This window comes from Humulus lupulus, chromosome X, assembly GCF_963169125.1.
Source record: "Humulus lupulus chromosome X, drHumLupu1.1, whole genome shotgun sequence".
NCBI lineage: Eukaryota > Viridiplantae > Streptophyta > Magnoliopsida > Rosales > Cannabaceae > Humulus > Humulus lupulus.
Window position 1 is genome coordinate 6,135,677 of NC_084802.1, and position 18,156 is coordinate 6,153,832.

The window sequence follows — 18,156 nt, forward strand, 5'->3', positions numbered from 1 at the left end:
CAAATCTAATCAATGTCACAACGTTGACCATATATTAAGTCAATCTTAATTCTGAGTGATAATATTCTGCTAATTATATTATTTAAATCTTTTGACTTGTTCGTTACCAGCTTACCCTATGGTCTAGCCCATACTTACATCTTGGAGATTTAGTAATGTAATTGAGTGGGAGTATTATTCATAGATATGAAATCTATAACTTCTGTATGAGAAGTGAAAAGATGATTTCCTTAATTGCTTTGTTCAAAAGGTTAAATGATTGAGATCTCATTTCTGTGATTAAGTTAATGGAAATATCATTTATAAGGAACTTAGTGGGAGTTAAGGATAAAATACTGATGAGGGGTAAAATAGTAATTTGCACCCAGCTTGTTAGTAAGTCATCGATAGAGAATTGACTAACTGTAATGGTTATAACAATGGATAACGTATTTATGGTTTGGAAAATACGTTCTATGAATTCAAGAGTTCAATTCCAAGTCTATAGTGGAGTCATTAATAAGGTAGTGAAATTATTCGTAAATAAATTCACGGTAACTTATTGGAGCTTGATTTCATGGATCCATGGTCCCCGCATCACCTTTGAGTAAATCATCTAGAATGTCTCAATTAATTGATTTAAATATCAATTAGGATTTTTTAAAGTTGACTAGGTCAATTTTGGAAAATTTATAGAGATATGAGATTTAGAGAACAAAATAGAATCTTTGGGTAAATTTATTAATATTGATAAATTGGTATCAATATAAATAAATAATATTAAATCAAGTTTCAAATTATAATTAGTTGATTTGAATAAGGATTTAATTAATTAATTAAAAAATAAATAAATAAAAGGTTTTGAATTTAGGCCCAGTTGGGATTTAAATTCAAAACAAAGAGATTGGGCCCAAGTCCATTTATGGCAGCCCAAGGCTTTTATTTTTGTTTATTATTTTTAATTAATTTAGATTTAAATAAATCTCATTAAGTTGCCTATATAAGGAATATGATATCTAGGGTTTTCATAAAAAAGCAAGTTAGTCTCAGTTGATTTGGGTAAGTGAAAACCTAGACACTCTAAACCTTTCTTGGCCACTCTCTCTCTTCTTTTCTTCAAGAACTCTATCTCATGTGTTGAGAACCAGCCCACACTAGTTATAGGTTGATTAAATGCTTGGTGAGGAAGACTGTGTTGTTGATCTTGTTCAATCTCTTGATAATACTCTGCTACAGAAAGGAATCAAGGGTTAGAGAGATTGAAGGATGGAGTTGTTCCAGTTCTGCTGCGTAATTGTAAGTTTTTACTTTACTCTGTATTTGTATCAATTTCATAGGAGCATGTTCTAAGAATTTGCATGTTTGTTTGATAATATGTAAATTGCATGAAAATAAATAAAGATCCTGCAATGAGTTTTTCCAACAGTCATCTATAAGAGACGCGGTCTACATTTATTACTGTAAATCCCCTACAATCAAGGGATATTATTTGATCAGTTATACGCCCCCTAGTCTTCAGGGGACGTTTCCTTTTATATCGGATTACAGGCATTTAATGTCATTTAATTTATTTGCATAAAAAGAGTAACTTCCCAAAGTATGTGGGATAGTATTCTAAAATCTTCTCTATAAATAGAGAGGTCATGCACCATTGTAAAGGGCGGAATTTTTGTGATCTTGAGAGAAAACTCTGAAGAATTCATCCTTGAAGAATTTTCAGAGATCATCTTGAGTTTAATAACAAAGACTCGTGGACTAGGCAGATTTAACTGCTGAACCACGTAAAAAATCGTGTTTGTATTATCATATTTTTATTGGCCATTACTGATTATTGTTTACGTGCTCTTCTTTTACTGTTGACGAAAAACGGCGTCAACAAAGACAAATAAAAATATGACATGTAGTAGGTTATTTTTTTCAAATTAATTTTAATTACCTATTACATATAATTAAGGTTAGTTTGGCTATATTGATAAAATTGTTTACGAAATTTGAGTTAAAAATACATTTTATCCACTTTTTTAAATTACAAGGTATCCGATAAATCAATATTGTGAACATAGGTATCAAATAAGTATATTCTCGTATATACTGGCGGACCTATATAGAGCCTAGAGTGGGCTAATGCCCACAATGATTTTTTTTTCTTCAAAATAAAAGTTTAATATTATCTATACAATTTAGTAATTTTTATGTAAATTTTGACATTTATACCTTCTAAACTTTACAATTTAGTACTTTTTATGTAGATTTTGATATTTATGTCCTCTGAGTTTTACAATTTACTACTTTTTATGTATATTTTGATATTTATGCACTCTTTAAATATTTTTTAAACTTTCGTCCCAGAACAAAATTTCTAGGCCCACCATATATATATAGGACAATTCTTCTACAGGGGCTTCACTTTAAGCCCTAAGCCCTAACGGTGGGGCTCTCAGTGTTTCTTGACCCGTGAACAGTTTTCGGCGCGATTTTTTTATGACCGTGTATATTGTAGCTATTTAGAGCATCCTGCAAATTTTCAAAAAATTATGAATAGTTTATAGTACTGAAAACTAGGTTCAAACATGTTGCTTTCCACACGCATAAAAAAAATTAGTCACGCGTGTAACAACATGTTTGAACCTAGATTTTTGTACTGTAAACTATTCAGAAATTTTTGAAAATTTGCAGGATGCTCTAAATAGCTACAACATACATGGTCATAAAAAAAAAATCTCGCCAAAAACTGTTCACTGGTCAAAAACACCGAGAGCCCTACCAGTAGGACTTAAAGTGAAGCCCCTATACGAAAATTCTTGTATATATATATATATATATGTTTTATTCTGATATCACATAGCTAGCTTTCTAACCTAAAATTTAAAATAATTTTATTATAAAAGTAAGATATGGTTTTAAACTAGAACTACATTCACATTATTATTTTATGATATCAAATTGACATTTTTTAAAAATTTATATTGAATATAGAGTGTGACGAAATGTTTATATCATAGAAAAACAAAAAACAAAAATAGTTACATTTTTTTTATTGTTTAATTAATAATATTTTTAATAAAATTTATCAGCATATTCTAAATACAAGACAAATTTTTATTAAATAAATTTAACCTATTTTGTCATAATAAAAATTATTTATACCAAAATTAGTGAATTCTATATGTAGGTTGAATTATTTTTGTTTGAAATTAATTTAGATATGATCTTATTTATTTATAATTATTGTTTCAAATTTGAAAAAAACATTTTTTAAAAAAAAAAAAGGGTAACACATCCAAAGATGTGCTTTGCAACTAGTATATATAAATGTGGCTCATCATATAATGAAGACTCTCCCTTCCTTCCCTTATGGTTCTTAATGTGGTTTTTATTTTTAGAGAATATTAGAAACTTATTATTTATATATTTCTACTTGTAGTGTATCATCTATAGTCTATGTTAGGAAAATGTAATTTGTCTCCATGGAAATTGGTAAGAAAATACAACTTTAGACAAAATATTATAAATAAATCATTATTGATTAAATAGTATTACAACTCTATAACAAAATATACATATAAATATATAAAGAGATAGAAGATAATAGAAATAGAAAATACAACTCTAAGACAAAAAGATACAAATAAATTAGAAGTAGTAAAATAAAAATTATAGATGAGATTACAACTTTAAAACAAATGATACAAATAAAAGAGTAAATAGAGAATAATAGAAGAAGATGAAACACAATAAAATAAAAGAACAAGAACAGAAACAATGAACAAGAACTCTCACTCACATAATCAAAGTGAAGAGTGTTGGGGATCATCAACTTGAACAATGTTTGAAACCCTTGTCCAAAAGCTTATTTCCCCCTAACTCAAGCACTAGGGGATCTTTCACGAATTATGGAAATGCTTTCTGGAATAATCAAGTCTCTAAGTGTTTTCTAGCCAAGTGTTCTAATGGATAGAAAAATTGTGTCTTACAAGTGAGCAATAAACTCCTATTTGTAGAGTTTATAACACCATTTGAATTTCAAATTCCACCAACCCCATAGTTGTTACCAATGATTAATTGAATGTTTATGGAATTAAAAATGGGATTTGGAAGTTATTTAGGTTTTTGGAGCTGTTAAAAATGTTTGAAAAAACTAAAAAACTTGGTCAGTTTTCACTTGTGGCTGCGGCCACTGCTCTCTGTTCCCCAGGCTGTGGCCACTGACCAAATTCAGCATATCAAATTTTGCTGTTTTTCCAAACGGTTTCAACACCCTCCCAATTGATTTTGTAACTCTCAAAAGACATTATTGAGGTTAAAATCATATCTCTAACAACCATTTCACATATGATTTTAAAAAATTCATCTCAATATTGTGTAACAATAAATCTACATAATAATGTGCAATATTTGGAAGTTACAAATTTGTGACCGAATTTGTAATACTCTATTATATGTTACAATATGTGATACTCTTTGTCACACTTATTTAATCTAAAACATTATATTATAAAATAATATAACAACCTATGTATAGAAAATATCACATCAAACATGCATTTTTTAAATAATAAATTTACTTGATTGGGAGATATTATTATTTGTATTTTAATTATTGTACTTCAAATTTATTATCAATGAAGAATAATCTTTTGTTTTTTAAAAAAAAAAAAAAAATCTACAAAGTTAATTATTAGTATATGTAACATGATTATTGCTATTATTGTTCTTTTCAATTTGATTAAAGAAGCACAAACTTTGGTCCTCACAATCTGGCAAAATTTCCTTTTCAATAATAATAAAAATCTTTTAAATATAATTATTTTTGTCTCGAGTGTTGTCTTCTTCGTATCTTTTGGATATTAATATATAGTCTCCACTTAAATAGATTTAAATTGGTTGTCCAAATAATGTGTTAATGTCATTAGTACCCTTTTTAAACTTTTTCTCTTAAAAAGTTAATATTAAATTATAACACGAAATACAAAATAATATTAAATTTATTCCAATCTTATTTAATATATTATAGGCTAATACATTATTCTATCCAATACACACCATATTTTAAATAGATGGACCCATAAAATTAAAACAAAAGAAATATATGAAAACTTATAAAGTACAAATATTTAAAAAAATATATACATTAGTTTTTAGAATATTATGAAGACAAGATATATCTCTTCTATATAATAAGTGTGTAAATAACATAAATTTTTTGTTTTAATAATTTGCTTTATTAACTTTAAGGTAATATTCTAAATATTTAACACAACATTTAAAACTAACTTAAAATAGATATTTATCAATTATATCAATATAAATATTATAATAAGATATAATACAAGACTAGATATTTAATAACTATATTAATATAAATTTAAATATTATACAATATTATTATGGTAATAGTATATAATCCTATTTTTTTAACTAATTATATTAATATGAATTCAAATATTATAAAATATTATTATAATAGTAATATTTAATATAAAACTAGATATTTAATACTTATATCAATATAAATTTAAATATTATTATAATAATAATATATGATATATAATCTTTAATTTTTATTAAAAAAATTATAATTTATGTTTAAAAAAATTATCATATTATATATATTTAAAAAAATTTGTTTAATTTTTTATTTAATATGTTTATACTATTTTTTTAATATATAATATTGTTTATTTTAAAAATATTTATATGACAATAATACAAATTTAATAAATATAATTAATAAATTATATAAATAAAACTAAACAAATATGCATAACGTATTTGTATCTAGTGTATATATATATAAGATTGAAATTAACCCAAAAAAATAATTAAAGAATGTGAAAAATTTGAGAAAAAAGTAATAAGAATAAATCCAAAAGCTAATTTATTTAATTTTTAATAATAAATAAGATGCGTGTATATATATTATTGGGTTATAAATATCATCTTCTTCAAGATGTACAATCATTTTTTTATTGATAAGTATTTCATATATTGTTTAAATTATCTACAGATTTCTTAATTAGATCATAATAAAATTTCCAACCTAATTTCTTCATAATTATTACACAAATTTCCATTCCAATGTTAGGCACACAAATATTACACATATTATGTACACACAATAATGTGTATTTAGTTTTAATCATTAATATTTTTCCGAGTGAAATCACATCATTTTTAAATCATGTAACTCAGATTAATTATATTTTATTGTATATAAAAATATTAATATATGTATATAATATACATTAAAATATTATACAAAGTTACGTGACATTATTTTTTTAATAATAAATAACCAATCCAAAAGTAGACCCCAACAATTGATTCGGTAGCCTAATTACTAAAATAGTCAAATTTCAATCCCAAACATCATCACCATTACTAAATTTGGTCAACTAACAAAATGATAAAATCAAATTATTACTCATATATATACTTATCAATATAAAATAAATTGTATTCCTTTATTCAAAAATAAATAAATAAATTGTGCTATGTTGATACTGACTTTATATAGTGAAATAGTCTTTCATTTTTCTTTCTTTAGGATAAGAATTAAAACAAAACTTTGATTCAATTAGCATTAAATTTTTAAGAATTTAGAATAGTGAAAACATTCATTTTTAATTTAATAATTGTGTTTCGTGCATTCTTTTGTAATAATTAAAAATATATATTTTTTAATTTTTTTAGAAGGTTGTGTGGTAGAGATTTATTTTCACTATGAATGTACAACATACTTTTTATATGGACACATAAAGATATTTTGACTACAATTTTTTTATAATAGTGTTCATTGTATAACAAACTTAAAATTTATTGCTAAATATATTTACAGTAAATTACCATATATCACAAATAATAAATATAATTAGGGGAGGACAAAATCTAGGAGGTATAGAGTAAGAATAAGAATATTATAAATAATTTCTTTAAAAAAATGATAAATGCTATGATAAATACTATGTAGAAAAAAGTCAACTAAATTTCATGAAAAACTATGCACTATAATTTGACTAATATGAAAGTTTAAGTGTCAAGCAATGAATACCAAAGAAAGGACTAAGGAGTCCATAAATGATATTCTACACGCTTATTAACTTACTTTTTAAAATAAATTGTAAATCTTATTTTTATAAAAATCAAAATCATTATACTCTTGTTTGATTTTATCTAATGAGATTAGAGCATTGTTAATATTATCTTCAATGGATTATGTAAATTTTGTACTAAATTTGACAAAAAAAATTTAACAAATGTTATATTTGGTACATTTTTTTTACAATTTTGGTCCAATGCATTTGGTACAAATTAACTTAAAAAATTTACAAAATTATTTATTTTTTATTGAGGTATATAACAAAATTATTAAATAAATAACTAAAAAGTTAAAAAGCTTTAAATCAACATAAACAACATTAATTAGTGGCAAAAATGTAAATAAAAATGTAACATTTATTGTTTTTTCATCAACAATAGAGTCTCATTTTGTCAAAATAATGTGTTAAAAGTGACAATACACCATTTTTATAGTTATCTATCGGAAATTCTCTAAAGGATAGTTATCTAAAATTTCTCCTACTATTATTAGTGTAATTAAATATTAAGTCTAATATAATTTAATTTAATAAATTATAATATAATATGTTTACCACTTCATTCATGTGATATGGGATGAGAATAAAATATAATGTACTTGGACTATATTTGTTGTACTTAGAATTTTAATAATTAATAATCATTCGATCAATTCACATTTAATACGAACATTATGCGTTCAACATAATCCAAACTCTAAAAAATGAGATATATATATTAAAAAGAATAAAGAAATAACAAGTGGGGAACAATTAAAGAATCAATTTGTCACTCACCCTACCATTATAAGATCCAAATTAAAATAATAATTATGATTTTTGAAAACAAAAACATTGGAACCATTTTCTAATTAAAAAATAAAACAGTTTTGTATTCACTATACATTCAAAACAATAAATAAATATTAATTAAAAAAATAATTTAGTACAAACAAACAATTATCGCCAAAGCAGATGAGACTATAGGCCTTCTCTTTCTTTCTCCAACGGTACTACTACTCACTACTGCTCTTCCATATATAAATATACACACACACACACACCGATCGTATTAGAAAGAACAACTCTCTCTCTCTCTTTCTCTCTCACTCAGGAAAAGCTTTTCGCTAAACCATATACTTCATCTTCATCTTCATCGGCTCGATCCGATCTGCGATTGATCTGGACCGTCGATAATTTCGGGATGGGGAGCGTAGGAAGGACGGTGTTCGAAGGCAAAGACGCATTGAATATGGCGGAAGAGCTCAGAGCAAGCTTCGCCTCCGGTAAGACTCGGAGCTACGAATGGAGAGTTTCTCAGTTGAAAGCTATAATCAAAATCATAAACTCTCACGAATCTGAAATTCTTCAAGCTCTTCACTCCGATCTCTCCAAGCCTGAAATCGAGGCTTATATTCAAGAGGTTCGTTCGTTCGTTCTTCTTTTTAATTTTTATTTTTAAATTTATGATTGTGTTTTGTGTGCTATTTATTTTTTCCATAAAGTTCGTTTTGGCTTTTTATGAATGTTTGACTGAATCTCTTAAAATATCTTCCTTCATTACCCCTCCATTCATTAATTTGGATAATTTTATAGTAGGGCATAGAAAATCTAACATTTAGAAAAAATATAATCCAATTTCTTTTTTAAAATAATATATATTATAATTATAGCAGATATTTTATTAATTTTAATGAAATTCTGAATAATTTAGAGTGCTCAAATTAGAAATTATAACATAATTTTTTTTATAATAATGTATACAATTATAGATGACATTTTACTGATTTTTATGAAATTTTGAATTATTTAAAGTGGTCAAATCAGAATTCCAATGTGTATAAGAAAAAATTAATCATGCTTGCAATTTATTATTTCTACTCTAATTTAAGTACAGTAAATTATTTAAAATTTTTTAAAAATTGATAAATGTCAACTATAACTATAATATAAACAATAATAATTAATTTTTTTAAATACCAGAAATAAACACGTTCCCTAATGTAGGAACATTTTCTATGACCCTACTAAATAATTATCTCATTAATTTAATTTATTAATTATAATATTAATAATAATAGTAAAATAAAATATAGCTTAATTTTGTAATAATTTACATTTTATTTTTATAAATGATAAAAAAAAAATTAAATAGCTTACAAAATTATTCAGAGGTAGTCGGAATCTGAAGCGTGTAAAAATTCAGTCTTCCATCTACGGCTGCACGCAAGCATGCATAATTTATTTTTATATAAAAAGTTGAATTATATTGAGTCATAATCCAAGTAAAGTTTAGATGTGATTGGTACGTATTTAGAAAATAAAAGTTTTAAAATTTTGGTTTGAAATATGACTTAAAATTATCATTAAAATAATATGTTTTAAATAACAAAGATTCTTATGTTAAAGTTAAATTCTATTTTGCACCCTCTATTTTAAGAAATTATAAAAGGCTCATTTGATTTTTAAATTAGTAAAAAATGCTCATTGTAAAAGTGGTCCCATCATTTTTTTATTTTTTGAAAAAGACTAATATACTCTCAATTTTTAATAATTATTCATTTTAAAAATCTAAAATAAAACATAATTTTAAGGTCAATTAAAAAAATTTGACTTTGATTTGATTATGCATAAAGTGACAAACTTAAGAACACCGTTGATTATCTTAAAAACACATACAGTATAATGTTAATTTTTATTTATTTTTATATGATTTAAATTTAAGATTTAAGTTTAATGTAATAAATTTTTTAATTATTAAAATAATTAGATATAAATTAAAATAATTAATTTATAAAAATTAAGGACATTTTAGTTTTTTTTAACAAAATTTGACTAAAATCGTGTTTAAAAAACCATCTTCAATAATTTCTCAAGGATCTAAAGTAGAATTTAGCCTAAATAGAGTAATTTTTTTGTATTATATTTTTTTAATAAGTTAAAAAAATATGGAATTTGCTCGTTTGGTACTTTATATTTTGGTAAAGTATTATTTTGTTATCATTTTTTTTAATAATTCGTATTTAATATATTATATTTTAAAATTATATATATTTGATACTTAGACTCAAACTAAATTTGCTAACCTAAATTTGTTAACTATACTGTCCTTTTTTAAATCAATAAAAAATTTAATCTAAATTTGCTCACCTAAATTTGTTAACTATGCTGTCTTTTATTTATTACCTTACACTCAAACTAAATTTGATTACCTAAATTTGTTAACTAGGGTGACTATTTTTTAAGAAAAAAAATCAATCAAAGATTTTATTTTATTTTATTTTAATTTAATTTTCAAAGCTGACGCGTGGACGGGATCCAGTGTTGTCGTTCGTATCGTATCGTATCGTGTCTCAACAAAATATAGCAAAATATCCGGAAGCTGAATGGGAAACGACACCTCTTCCTGACTTCACGCGCACTCAAATCGCGTGGCAGCAATTTAGAGTGTAATCTAAAACTCAAAACGACAAACGTTACGTTCGATGTAAGGCACGGGCGGCCCATGGGGGCCCACCAAGCCTTATAATATAAAAACTATTTATTTAAATAATTATGCGTATTATTTCCTTAATCTATAGCTTTCGTAACCGGGAATTTACCGCCTTTATCACCACCTTAGCCGGCGTATATATACGGTTATACACCTATATATATGGAGAGAGAGTGTCGCACACATAAGAAAAATCAAGTATCGGATTAGCTATGGCGCAAGGAGTGGAGGAGAAGATCGAGGAGGTGTTTGATTCAACAGCGGCGTCGTTTTTGGTCAAAGACCTGAAGCAGAGCTTCGCCTCTGGTAAGACTCGGAGCTACGAATGGAGAGTTTCGCAGTTGAAGAGTATTATGAAACTGGTCAACGATCACGAGCGAGAGGTGGTTGATGCTCTTCGCTCCGACCTGTCCAAGCCCGAATTCGAATCCGTCGTCTATGAGGTCTATACTCGATTATTAGTTTTTTTTTTCTTTCTAAAATTAAAAAAAGAAATCTCGATTCGTTATCTGTGGTAGAAAAAAATTGTGAATTTGCAGTGATGTTTAGTGTGTTCGTGGTTAATTTTTCTATGAACACTCAGGTATAGACATTAATCTCTGACTTTTGGGCTGTATGGGTTATTTGGATAAATTCATAGAAATATATTGCAAGAATTTAAGCCTAATTCAATGCAGATTTAAGTGTGTGCTCATATATGATGACCATTATAACAAAAGCCTCGTTGCATTGATTGTGGGAGAAGGAGTCATGTCACAATTGGTGTAAAAGAAACTTGAATTTAATATTGTGTCATGTGGGGTTTTTGATGGTGAACCATAAACCGTGTCTTTTGTTCACACTTATATACTTTGTTTCTTGTATTTTCGGTTTAGATATTTTTTACCCTGCCCCATATCCATAAATGATATACAAATATATATATATATATAAATCTTCAAGTGACTAGCATTTCAGTTTCTGGTGTCATGTAATTCAAGTTTACATTTTTGCAACGGTTTGACTGAATTTCAGCTCTTAATATGCTAGTCAACAAACTTTACATATGCAATGGGCATAAGGGCATTAATTGATGTAAACTAACTGCTTAGCCTTTCATGATATGGTTAGGAGCTTTAGAACTGCGCATTTATTGCAACAATGAGAAACTTGTCCACATCACTTTTCTAGGAAGTTATGTCTTTAATATCTTTTTTTGGCCTTGTATAAGACACCACATCATCACACGAAGGTTAGCGATATTCAATATCACTTATTAAATTAAAATATCTGAGACCTTATTGGATTAGAACAGTAGCAGTAGCGGTATGCAACATATTTGAAGTGTTGTACATCACTGCTGCCCCTTAGCAACACTCTATAATTAATGTCTGATTTGATATTTGTTCCGTGGTTGGATAAGAAAAACCGTTTGACTGTTTTCTGATATCATATAGAGTAACACATATGCAGTAATTTAAGATTTTGTTTTTCATTATTTTTTCTCAAATTTTATCTTTATGCTCATTAGATAAAATTAAACTCGTGAACTTTATTAAAATACTAAGATTTCTTAGTCACTTTTGAAAAGAAAGTGTAACTTTGGCTTCCTACTGGACATGTTTGTTGACACTGATATAAGAATGATGTACTTCTTAATTTCAGGTTATCAAGTATAACAATTATTATCACGTGGGCATTTACTAGAGAGGAGACTATTAGTTTAGACCTTCACAGTTACAATGTGAAATTTCATGATTTTCTGAGAAATTTATTTTCTAGTTCATTTAAAAAAATTAAATTTAAAATCTCACTGAAGTTTAATTGCCCATGAAACTAAGAATAACCCCTTCCACACATTAAACGACATAAAAAAAGTATTAGTTAGCCAGGAATTGTGAGTGAAAATTAAGTAGTTCTCATCCCTTTGCTCAATTTTTTCTCTATGGCTATTATGCAGCTATCTATGTTGAAGAACTCATGTAAAGGGGCTCTTAAGCAACTAAAGCGTTGGATGATACCAGAAAAGGTATATGTTGTCACAAGTTCTCCTCCGATACATGTGGTCTTTGACATGTATTTTTGCAAGTTTAATTCAATATCATCTGGTCTTTGTAGGTTAAAACTTCAATGACCACTTTCCCTTCTTCAGCTGAGATAGTGTCTGAACCATTAGGTGTCGTATTAATCATTTCAGCATGGAACTATCCTTTCTGTATGTCCATATCTAAAGTACTCATTTATTTTGTTGTTGAAATTATGGCGTATATATATTTTTAAATAACTCTTGTAATCGTGCAATATTTGGTTTATCAGTGCTGTCCCTGGATCCTGTTGTTGGAGCTATTGCAGCTGGTAATGCTGTTGTTCTGAAACCATCAGAAGTTGCTCCAGCCACATCCTCATTGCTTGCTAAATTACTAAGTGAATATTTGGATAAATCTTGTGTAAGGGTTGTTGAGGGGGCTGTGGCCGAAACATCTGCGCTGTTGGAGCAAAAATGGGACAAAATTTGTTACACAGGTTCTTTCCTTTTTCCATTTTTTCTTCTCATCCTGTGAGATGTTGAAATCTTGGATTAAATTAGCTTCAATAGATAATTGTCATTTTGTGGTGCATCTAATCTAAGATGATTTTTTTTTTGTATTGATAAAATGCTAATGATATCTCTTCAGATGCAACTAAAGTTTCTCTTGTTAATTATTTTTCTTACAATTTGAAAGTTAGTTAATTTGGATAAAACTGTATGTTCTGGGGTTTATTTGACATGCAATTTAACAAGAGCAAAATTGTGTTAACAACCTAGACAGTAGACATATATCATCCTTTGTACTCATATAGTAATTATACAATTTTTTTTTTAATTTCAGGCAATGGGAAGGTAGGTCGCATTGTGATGCAGGCTGCTGCAAAACACCTTACGCCTGTTCTTTTGGAGCTTGGTGGAAAATCTCCAGTTGTTGTTGATTCAAGCGTCAATTTACAAGTACTGAACTCTTCTATACATGCATAGAGCTAGTAATTTGTGATTTTCAGTCTACATGTTGCTACATATCTTGATAAGATTTTTATCATTTTAACTTATGGTGAACCTTTTTATGTTTAACCTAAGGTCGCTGTGAGGCGGATAATTGCTGGCAAGTGGTGTTGTAATAATGGACAAGCTTGCATTTCTCCTGATTATATCATAACAACTAAAGATTTTGCTCCCAAGTTGGTAAGGTTCCTGATATACTACATTGCAGATCTCAATCGGCACTCACTTTATTTCTTTTCAACTAAAATCCCTATTTTTCTTCAGGTGGACACTCTGAAAGAGGAGTTGGAGAAATTTTACGGGAAGAATCCATTGGAATCAAAAGATTTGTCTCGTATTGTGAATTCAAACCACTTTGCTCGCTTGTCAAAGCTCTTGGATGATGAAAAGGTTTCTGGTAAAATCGTTCTTGGAGGCGAAAGGAATGAAACCGACTTGTAAGTTCAATAGTTTCCATGCCCATGTTGTTGGTGCACTTTCATATTAGCTACTCTATATTTCACTTTCAGTCAATTAACCTCCCTGCAATGGCAGGAGGATTGCCCCCACCATCTTGCTAGATGTGCCACGAGATTCTCTGATCATGAGTGAGGAAATATTTGGTCCCCTGCTTCCAATTATTACGGTAAGAATAGACTATTGTAGTAATATTCTAATCTGACAAAAAAAAAAAAAACAATGGAATGCCTATCATTGTAGATTTTGAACAAAGGCAGCTGATTTCCAATATAAAATTTTCTTCCCTAAAAGTAGCCACATTTATATATGACAGTTCACATATTGATTACAAAGTGTTTGAGTCTTTGTTCCAACAGGTTGACAAAGTAGAAGATAGCTTTGATATTATCAGCTCGGGAACAAAGCCCCTCGCCGCATATTTATTTACCAGCAACAATAAGCTTAAGAAGCAGTTTGTTACGACCGTATCTGCTGGGGGTGTTGTTGTCAATGACACTACCATACATGTAATTTTTCTTCTCTCTCTATGTATCTCTCACATATTTCATATGCCCATAGCATAGTCATTTACAAGCATATAGGCATACACATAAAACCATTTAGGTAGAGTGCCATTCACTTAAAATCACTTAATGTGCCCATCACATAGTGAAATTGAAAATTAACAAGTTGTACTGAAGTCACCCAAGAGGTGTGCTCCCACAAGTTTTGAGGTTCGAGTTCATCCTGGGCACTGATTTAGCCTAATGTAAGGTCATCTATAATTAGTGGAGCATTGTTTCTACTAGCTAGTAACACATCATTCAAAACAATCTGTGAAATCTTTGTACCCTATAATAGTAGTCTTTTATTGTTCACTATTCTGAAGACATTTTTTTTTTCATATGGCGGGTGCAGCTTGCAGTTGACACACTTCCATTTGGAGGAGTAGGCGAGAGTGGAACGGGTTCTTACCATGGGAAATTTTCTTTCGATGCCTTTAGCCATAAAAAGGCGGTTGTCTATCGAAGTTTTCTCGGCGATGCAGCAATAAGGTACCCACCTTACACATTGGGAAAGCAAAGGCTGCTAAAGGCGCTCATGGGTGGTAGCATAGTATGCATAATCCGAGCATTGTTCGGATGGTCTTAGGCTTAGCAACTCTGAATGCATGTGAGAGTTTGTTGTAGGTTTTTCTCTATATATGGATCTTTTGTTTTGATTTCAATTTAAACACGTTTAATTTATTCTGGGAATGGAAATAAAATTTGCTGTAGCATTGTTTGTGTATAATGCTTCAAATATGTTTGGTTTTTTCCTCGATTGAACTTGTATATTTCTATACATAACGACCTTGTTTATTCAGTCTTTAGTTTATTGTCGCCTAACCTAAAAATAGTTCTGCCAACTTTGGCATTGTTTTAGCCTTCTTTTTCCTTTTCAGTTCACCTAACACTGTTTGGTTGAGAAGGTAGAAAAATAAAAATAATTTAACAATTTTTAATGAATGGTTTTTAAAGATGTACAAGATTGTAATTTATACGAGTTTTCGCTTGCAATTTGAGAAGGTTTTATATTGGTGGGCTGTTTTTTTTCTTCTCTTTTCCCACTCTTTTATATATATTTACTCTCTAACCAACCAAACATTTTTTTCTTCATCTCCAAACCTTACTTTCCTCTCCCTTTTCTCCTCAACCAAACATAGCCTAAATGGTTACAATTTTCATTGAAACTATTCTGTTGTTCTTTATTTACAGAATGTGATTAACAAATCTCAATTCTTGATACTAAAAAATATACAGATTAGGCTAATCAAGGTGGGTCTAATCAGACTATAACAGAAGTAAACAACAATAATCTTTAACCAATTTTTGAGCAGAGGGGTGTTAGGGACCATTTTGCAACGAATAATAAAAGAACAAAATCACTGGAACTTAAGTAAGAATTATATATTAGTAAGACTAAATTTTTTTTACACTCCTCTCTTCAACTATCTTTTTTTCTCTCTAACTAACTAAACCAACATTTTCTCACTCTCCAAACTTTTCTTTCAATACATAATTACCCCTACAACACAAAAACACTAAAAAAAAACAACAACAAATTTATTAATTCAACCTTCATCTTGCAATATAGTAAGAACATCCAATCTCTGATGATCACTAAGGTGAGATGGAAAATCAACCAAGAACACAACTCTCAAATCTCCTCTCCTCCTCCGAATTCCTCGATCTTTAGCAACAGTCATGCCTTGGTTTGGGACAATCTTGACAAAGCCAGGGTGTATGACATCATCAACAGTCAACCTCATCTTCTCCCCACCCAGTAGGGGAATGGAGATTTTACAGCCAGTGAGAGCTTTCACCAGAGGAATTCTTATGGCGAACTCTAAGTCGTCTCCTTCTCTTCGGAACAGCTGGTGGCGTTTCTCGGCGATGATGAAGATTATGTCTGCCGGGTACGACCCTGCCTTCTCGTTCCCCATTCCTTCGAATGTGATCTTTGTTCCCTTCTTCCATCCAGGTTTGACTTTTATGGTCAACAACTCCTCTTCTTCTACTATTCTTCTACGCACGTAAAGTTAAACAAGAGTACATAGTGTTAATTTAGATATCAGAATTGCTAAGGCCACAAAAAGTGAACCGTATCATTATTGGTTTAATAAATATACTTACCAAGTATATTGGAATTTAATAAATATTATATTTGTCGATGACTAATTATGAATTACTATCTCATGTGTTGTTAAACAACTTAAGATGCCAAATAACAGTATTATTTAAATATAGTTATGTGATCGTAATAATATGATTATATTAACATAATAGTTTCTTATGTGCCCACACAATTCAAAAAAGTATAATATGAACAATTGAAATTGTATTTCCATGTTACATTACTTGATTCAATCCAACCTATAAGTAATTTATTTTAACTTTTTCAAATTTCTATAATTTTTTATGCAAAAAAAAAACATAATAATTACATTTATATTATTAAAATAAAAATCACAATCTTTTTGACACCATGTCAAAAAAAAATTAATTCCTTATTAGTTATTTTGTTAAAAATGATCTTTTTTTAATTGCAAAGTGATATTAAAATAGTTTTATTATCACAAATTACTTTATTATTAGCAAAATAACTTTCATTATATATTCATCTGCATAATAATCTTATTTTGATATTTTTTTTTTTTTTGCAAAATAACGTCCTAGACACCTTGATATTCTTTGACACTTTGTGGGAAATTCTTGATACTATATTTTGCGAAAGAGAAACTATTTTTTAAAAAAATTATTAATTATTTAGTAAAATAACATTATAAAATGATCTATTTTCACGAATGACTCAAAATAAAATAATGAGAATTTTATTTTTAACTATTGTTCCCTATCACATAATGCATATAAAAATAAAAGTAATTAATATATAATTAAAGATAAGAGAAGAGAGAACAAACCCTAAATCATTAATGACATCTCTAGTGATCTTGAGCTTCTTTTGGCAGCCATAACACAACTCCTCAAGAGTACACTCCAGTTTCTTCTCAATGGGTGGTGGTTTCAACATCCCAGAAGAGTTTGAGAACATAATAGGATTATTATTATTATTATTATTATTATTTGAACTATGTCTAGTGCTTGGAATTTTTCCAAAAAAAGTAGGTGGTGGTGGGGATGATGAACTGGAATAATAATAACAATAATCCATTGAGCTTTTTGGGGGGTTCACTCTCTTGCTGGAGTTTCTTGAGAGATCATTATTATGATCATTGTAATAAGTAGAAGGGAATAAATAATTATCTGCACTTCTGTGCTTATATTTATTATTTTGACTCCTCTGATCATCATCATCTACTTTGATGTTTTGGCTATTATTGCTTCTAAAGCTATGATGAAATGATCTTGTTGAGCTCATAGTTTTTCTTTTCTGGTTTTTTTGTTTGATAACAATATCTTCGTCACCTTTTGAATCCTGAAAAAAATGAAAGATGATAATTTTTATTATGCATTATAATCTTGTTTTGATAATTTTTTTTTTTTTTGTAAATAGTTTTCGAGACACCCGAAATCTCTTTATGTAAAATTTTGACACCCTATAAAACATTTCAAACATCCTATCGAAAAATATCAACATTATTTGAATTCGAC

The 18,156-nt window shown here is 28.3% G+C and overlaps 2 protein-coding genes across 4 annotated transcripts; one reads left to right on the top strand and one right to left on the bottom strand.

The window, feature by feature from the left end:
* Positions 1–8,163: 8,163 nt before the first annotated feature.
* Positions 8,164–15,278, top strand: LOC133807250 (aldehyde dehydrogenase family 3 member H1). 3 transcript variants are annotated; one of them, XM_062245463.1, is made up of 10 exons: positions 8,164–8,478; positions 12,488–12,556; positions 12,646–12,742; positions 12,844–13,050; positions 13,398–13,513; positions 13,640–13,744; positions 13,829–14,001; positions 14,099–14,189; positions 14,380–14,529; positions 14,921–15,278. In XM_062245463.1, the coding sequence occupies exons 1-10, from the start codon at positions 8,260–8,262 to the stop codon at positions 15,152–15,154; spliced, it is 1,461 nt and encodes a 486-aa protein (XP_062101447.1). In that variant the 5' UTR covers positions 8,164–8,259; the 3' UTR covers positions 15,155–15,278. The 3 variants fall into 3 exon arrangements, with proteins under 3 accessions (XP_062101447.1, XP_062101445.1, XP_062101446.1); XM_062245462.1 differs by lacking the exon at positions 8,164–8,478 and adding an exon at positions 10,644–10,991; XM_062245461.1 differs by lacking the exon at positions 8,164–8,478 and adding an exon at positions 10,641–10,991 and having other exon boundaries at positions 13,640–14,001.
* A 652-nt stretch (positions 15,279–15,930) lies between these two features.
* Positions 15,931–17,932, bottom strand: LOC133803471 (uncharacterized). Its single transcript, XM_062241523.1, has 2 exons — positions 17,466–17,932; positions 15,931–16,569 (listed from the first exon to the last, which is right to left on the bottom strand). The coding sequence occupies exons 1-2, from the start codon at positions 17,921–17,923 to the stop codon at positions 16,116–16,118; spliced, it is 912 nt and encodes a 303-aa protein (XP_062097507.1). The 5' UTR covers positions 17,924–17,932; the 3' UTR covers positions 15,931–16,115.
* Between the last annotated feature and the right edge of the window lie 224 nt (positions 17,933–18,156).

Excerpts from the sequence above, each read along its gene's own strand:
- LOC133807250 (XM_062245461.1), top strand. The coding sequence starts at position 10,761 with ATGGCGCAAGGAGTGGAGGAGAAGATCGAGGAGGTGTTTGATTCAACA. Across the intron at positions 12,557-12,645 it reads GTTGGATGATACCAGAAAAG|GTTAAAACTTCAATGACCAC; the intron begins GTATATGTTGTC and ends TGGTCTTTGTAG. Across the intron at positions 14,530-14,920 it reads TCAATGACACTACCATACAT|CTTGCAGTTGACACACTTCC; the intron begins GTAATTTTTCTT and ends TGGCGGGTGCAG.
- LOC133803471 (XM_062241523.1), bottom strand. The coding sequence starts at position 17,923 with ATGAGCTCAACAAGATCATTTCATCATAGCTTTAGAAGCAATAATAGC. Across the intron at positions 16,570-17,465 it reads GATGTCATTAATGATTTAGG|AAGAATAGTAGAAGAAGAGG; the intron begins GTTTGTTCTCTC and ends TTACGTGCGTAG.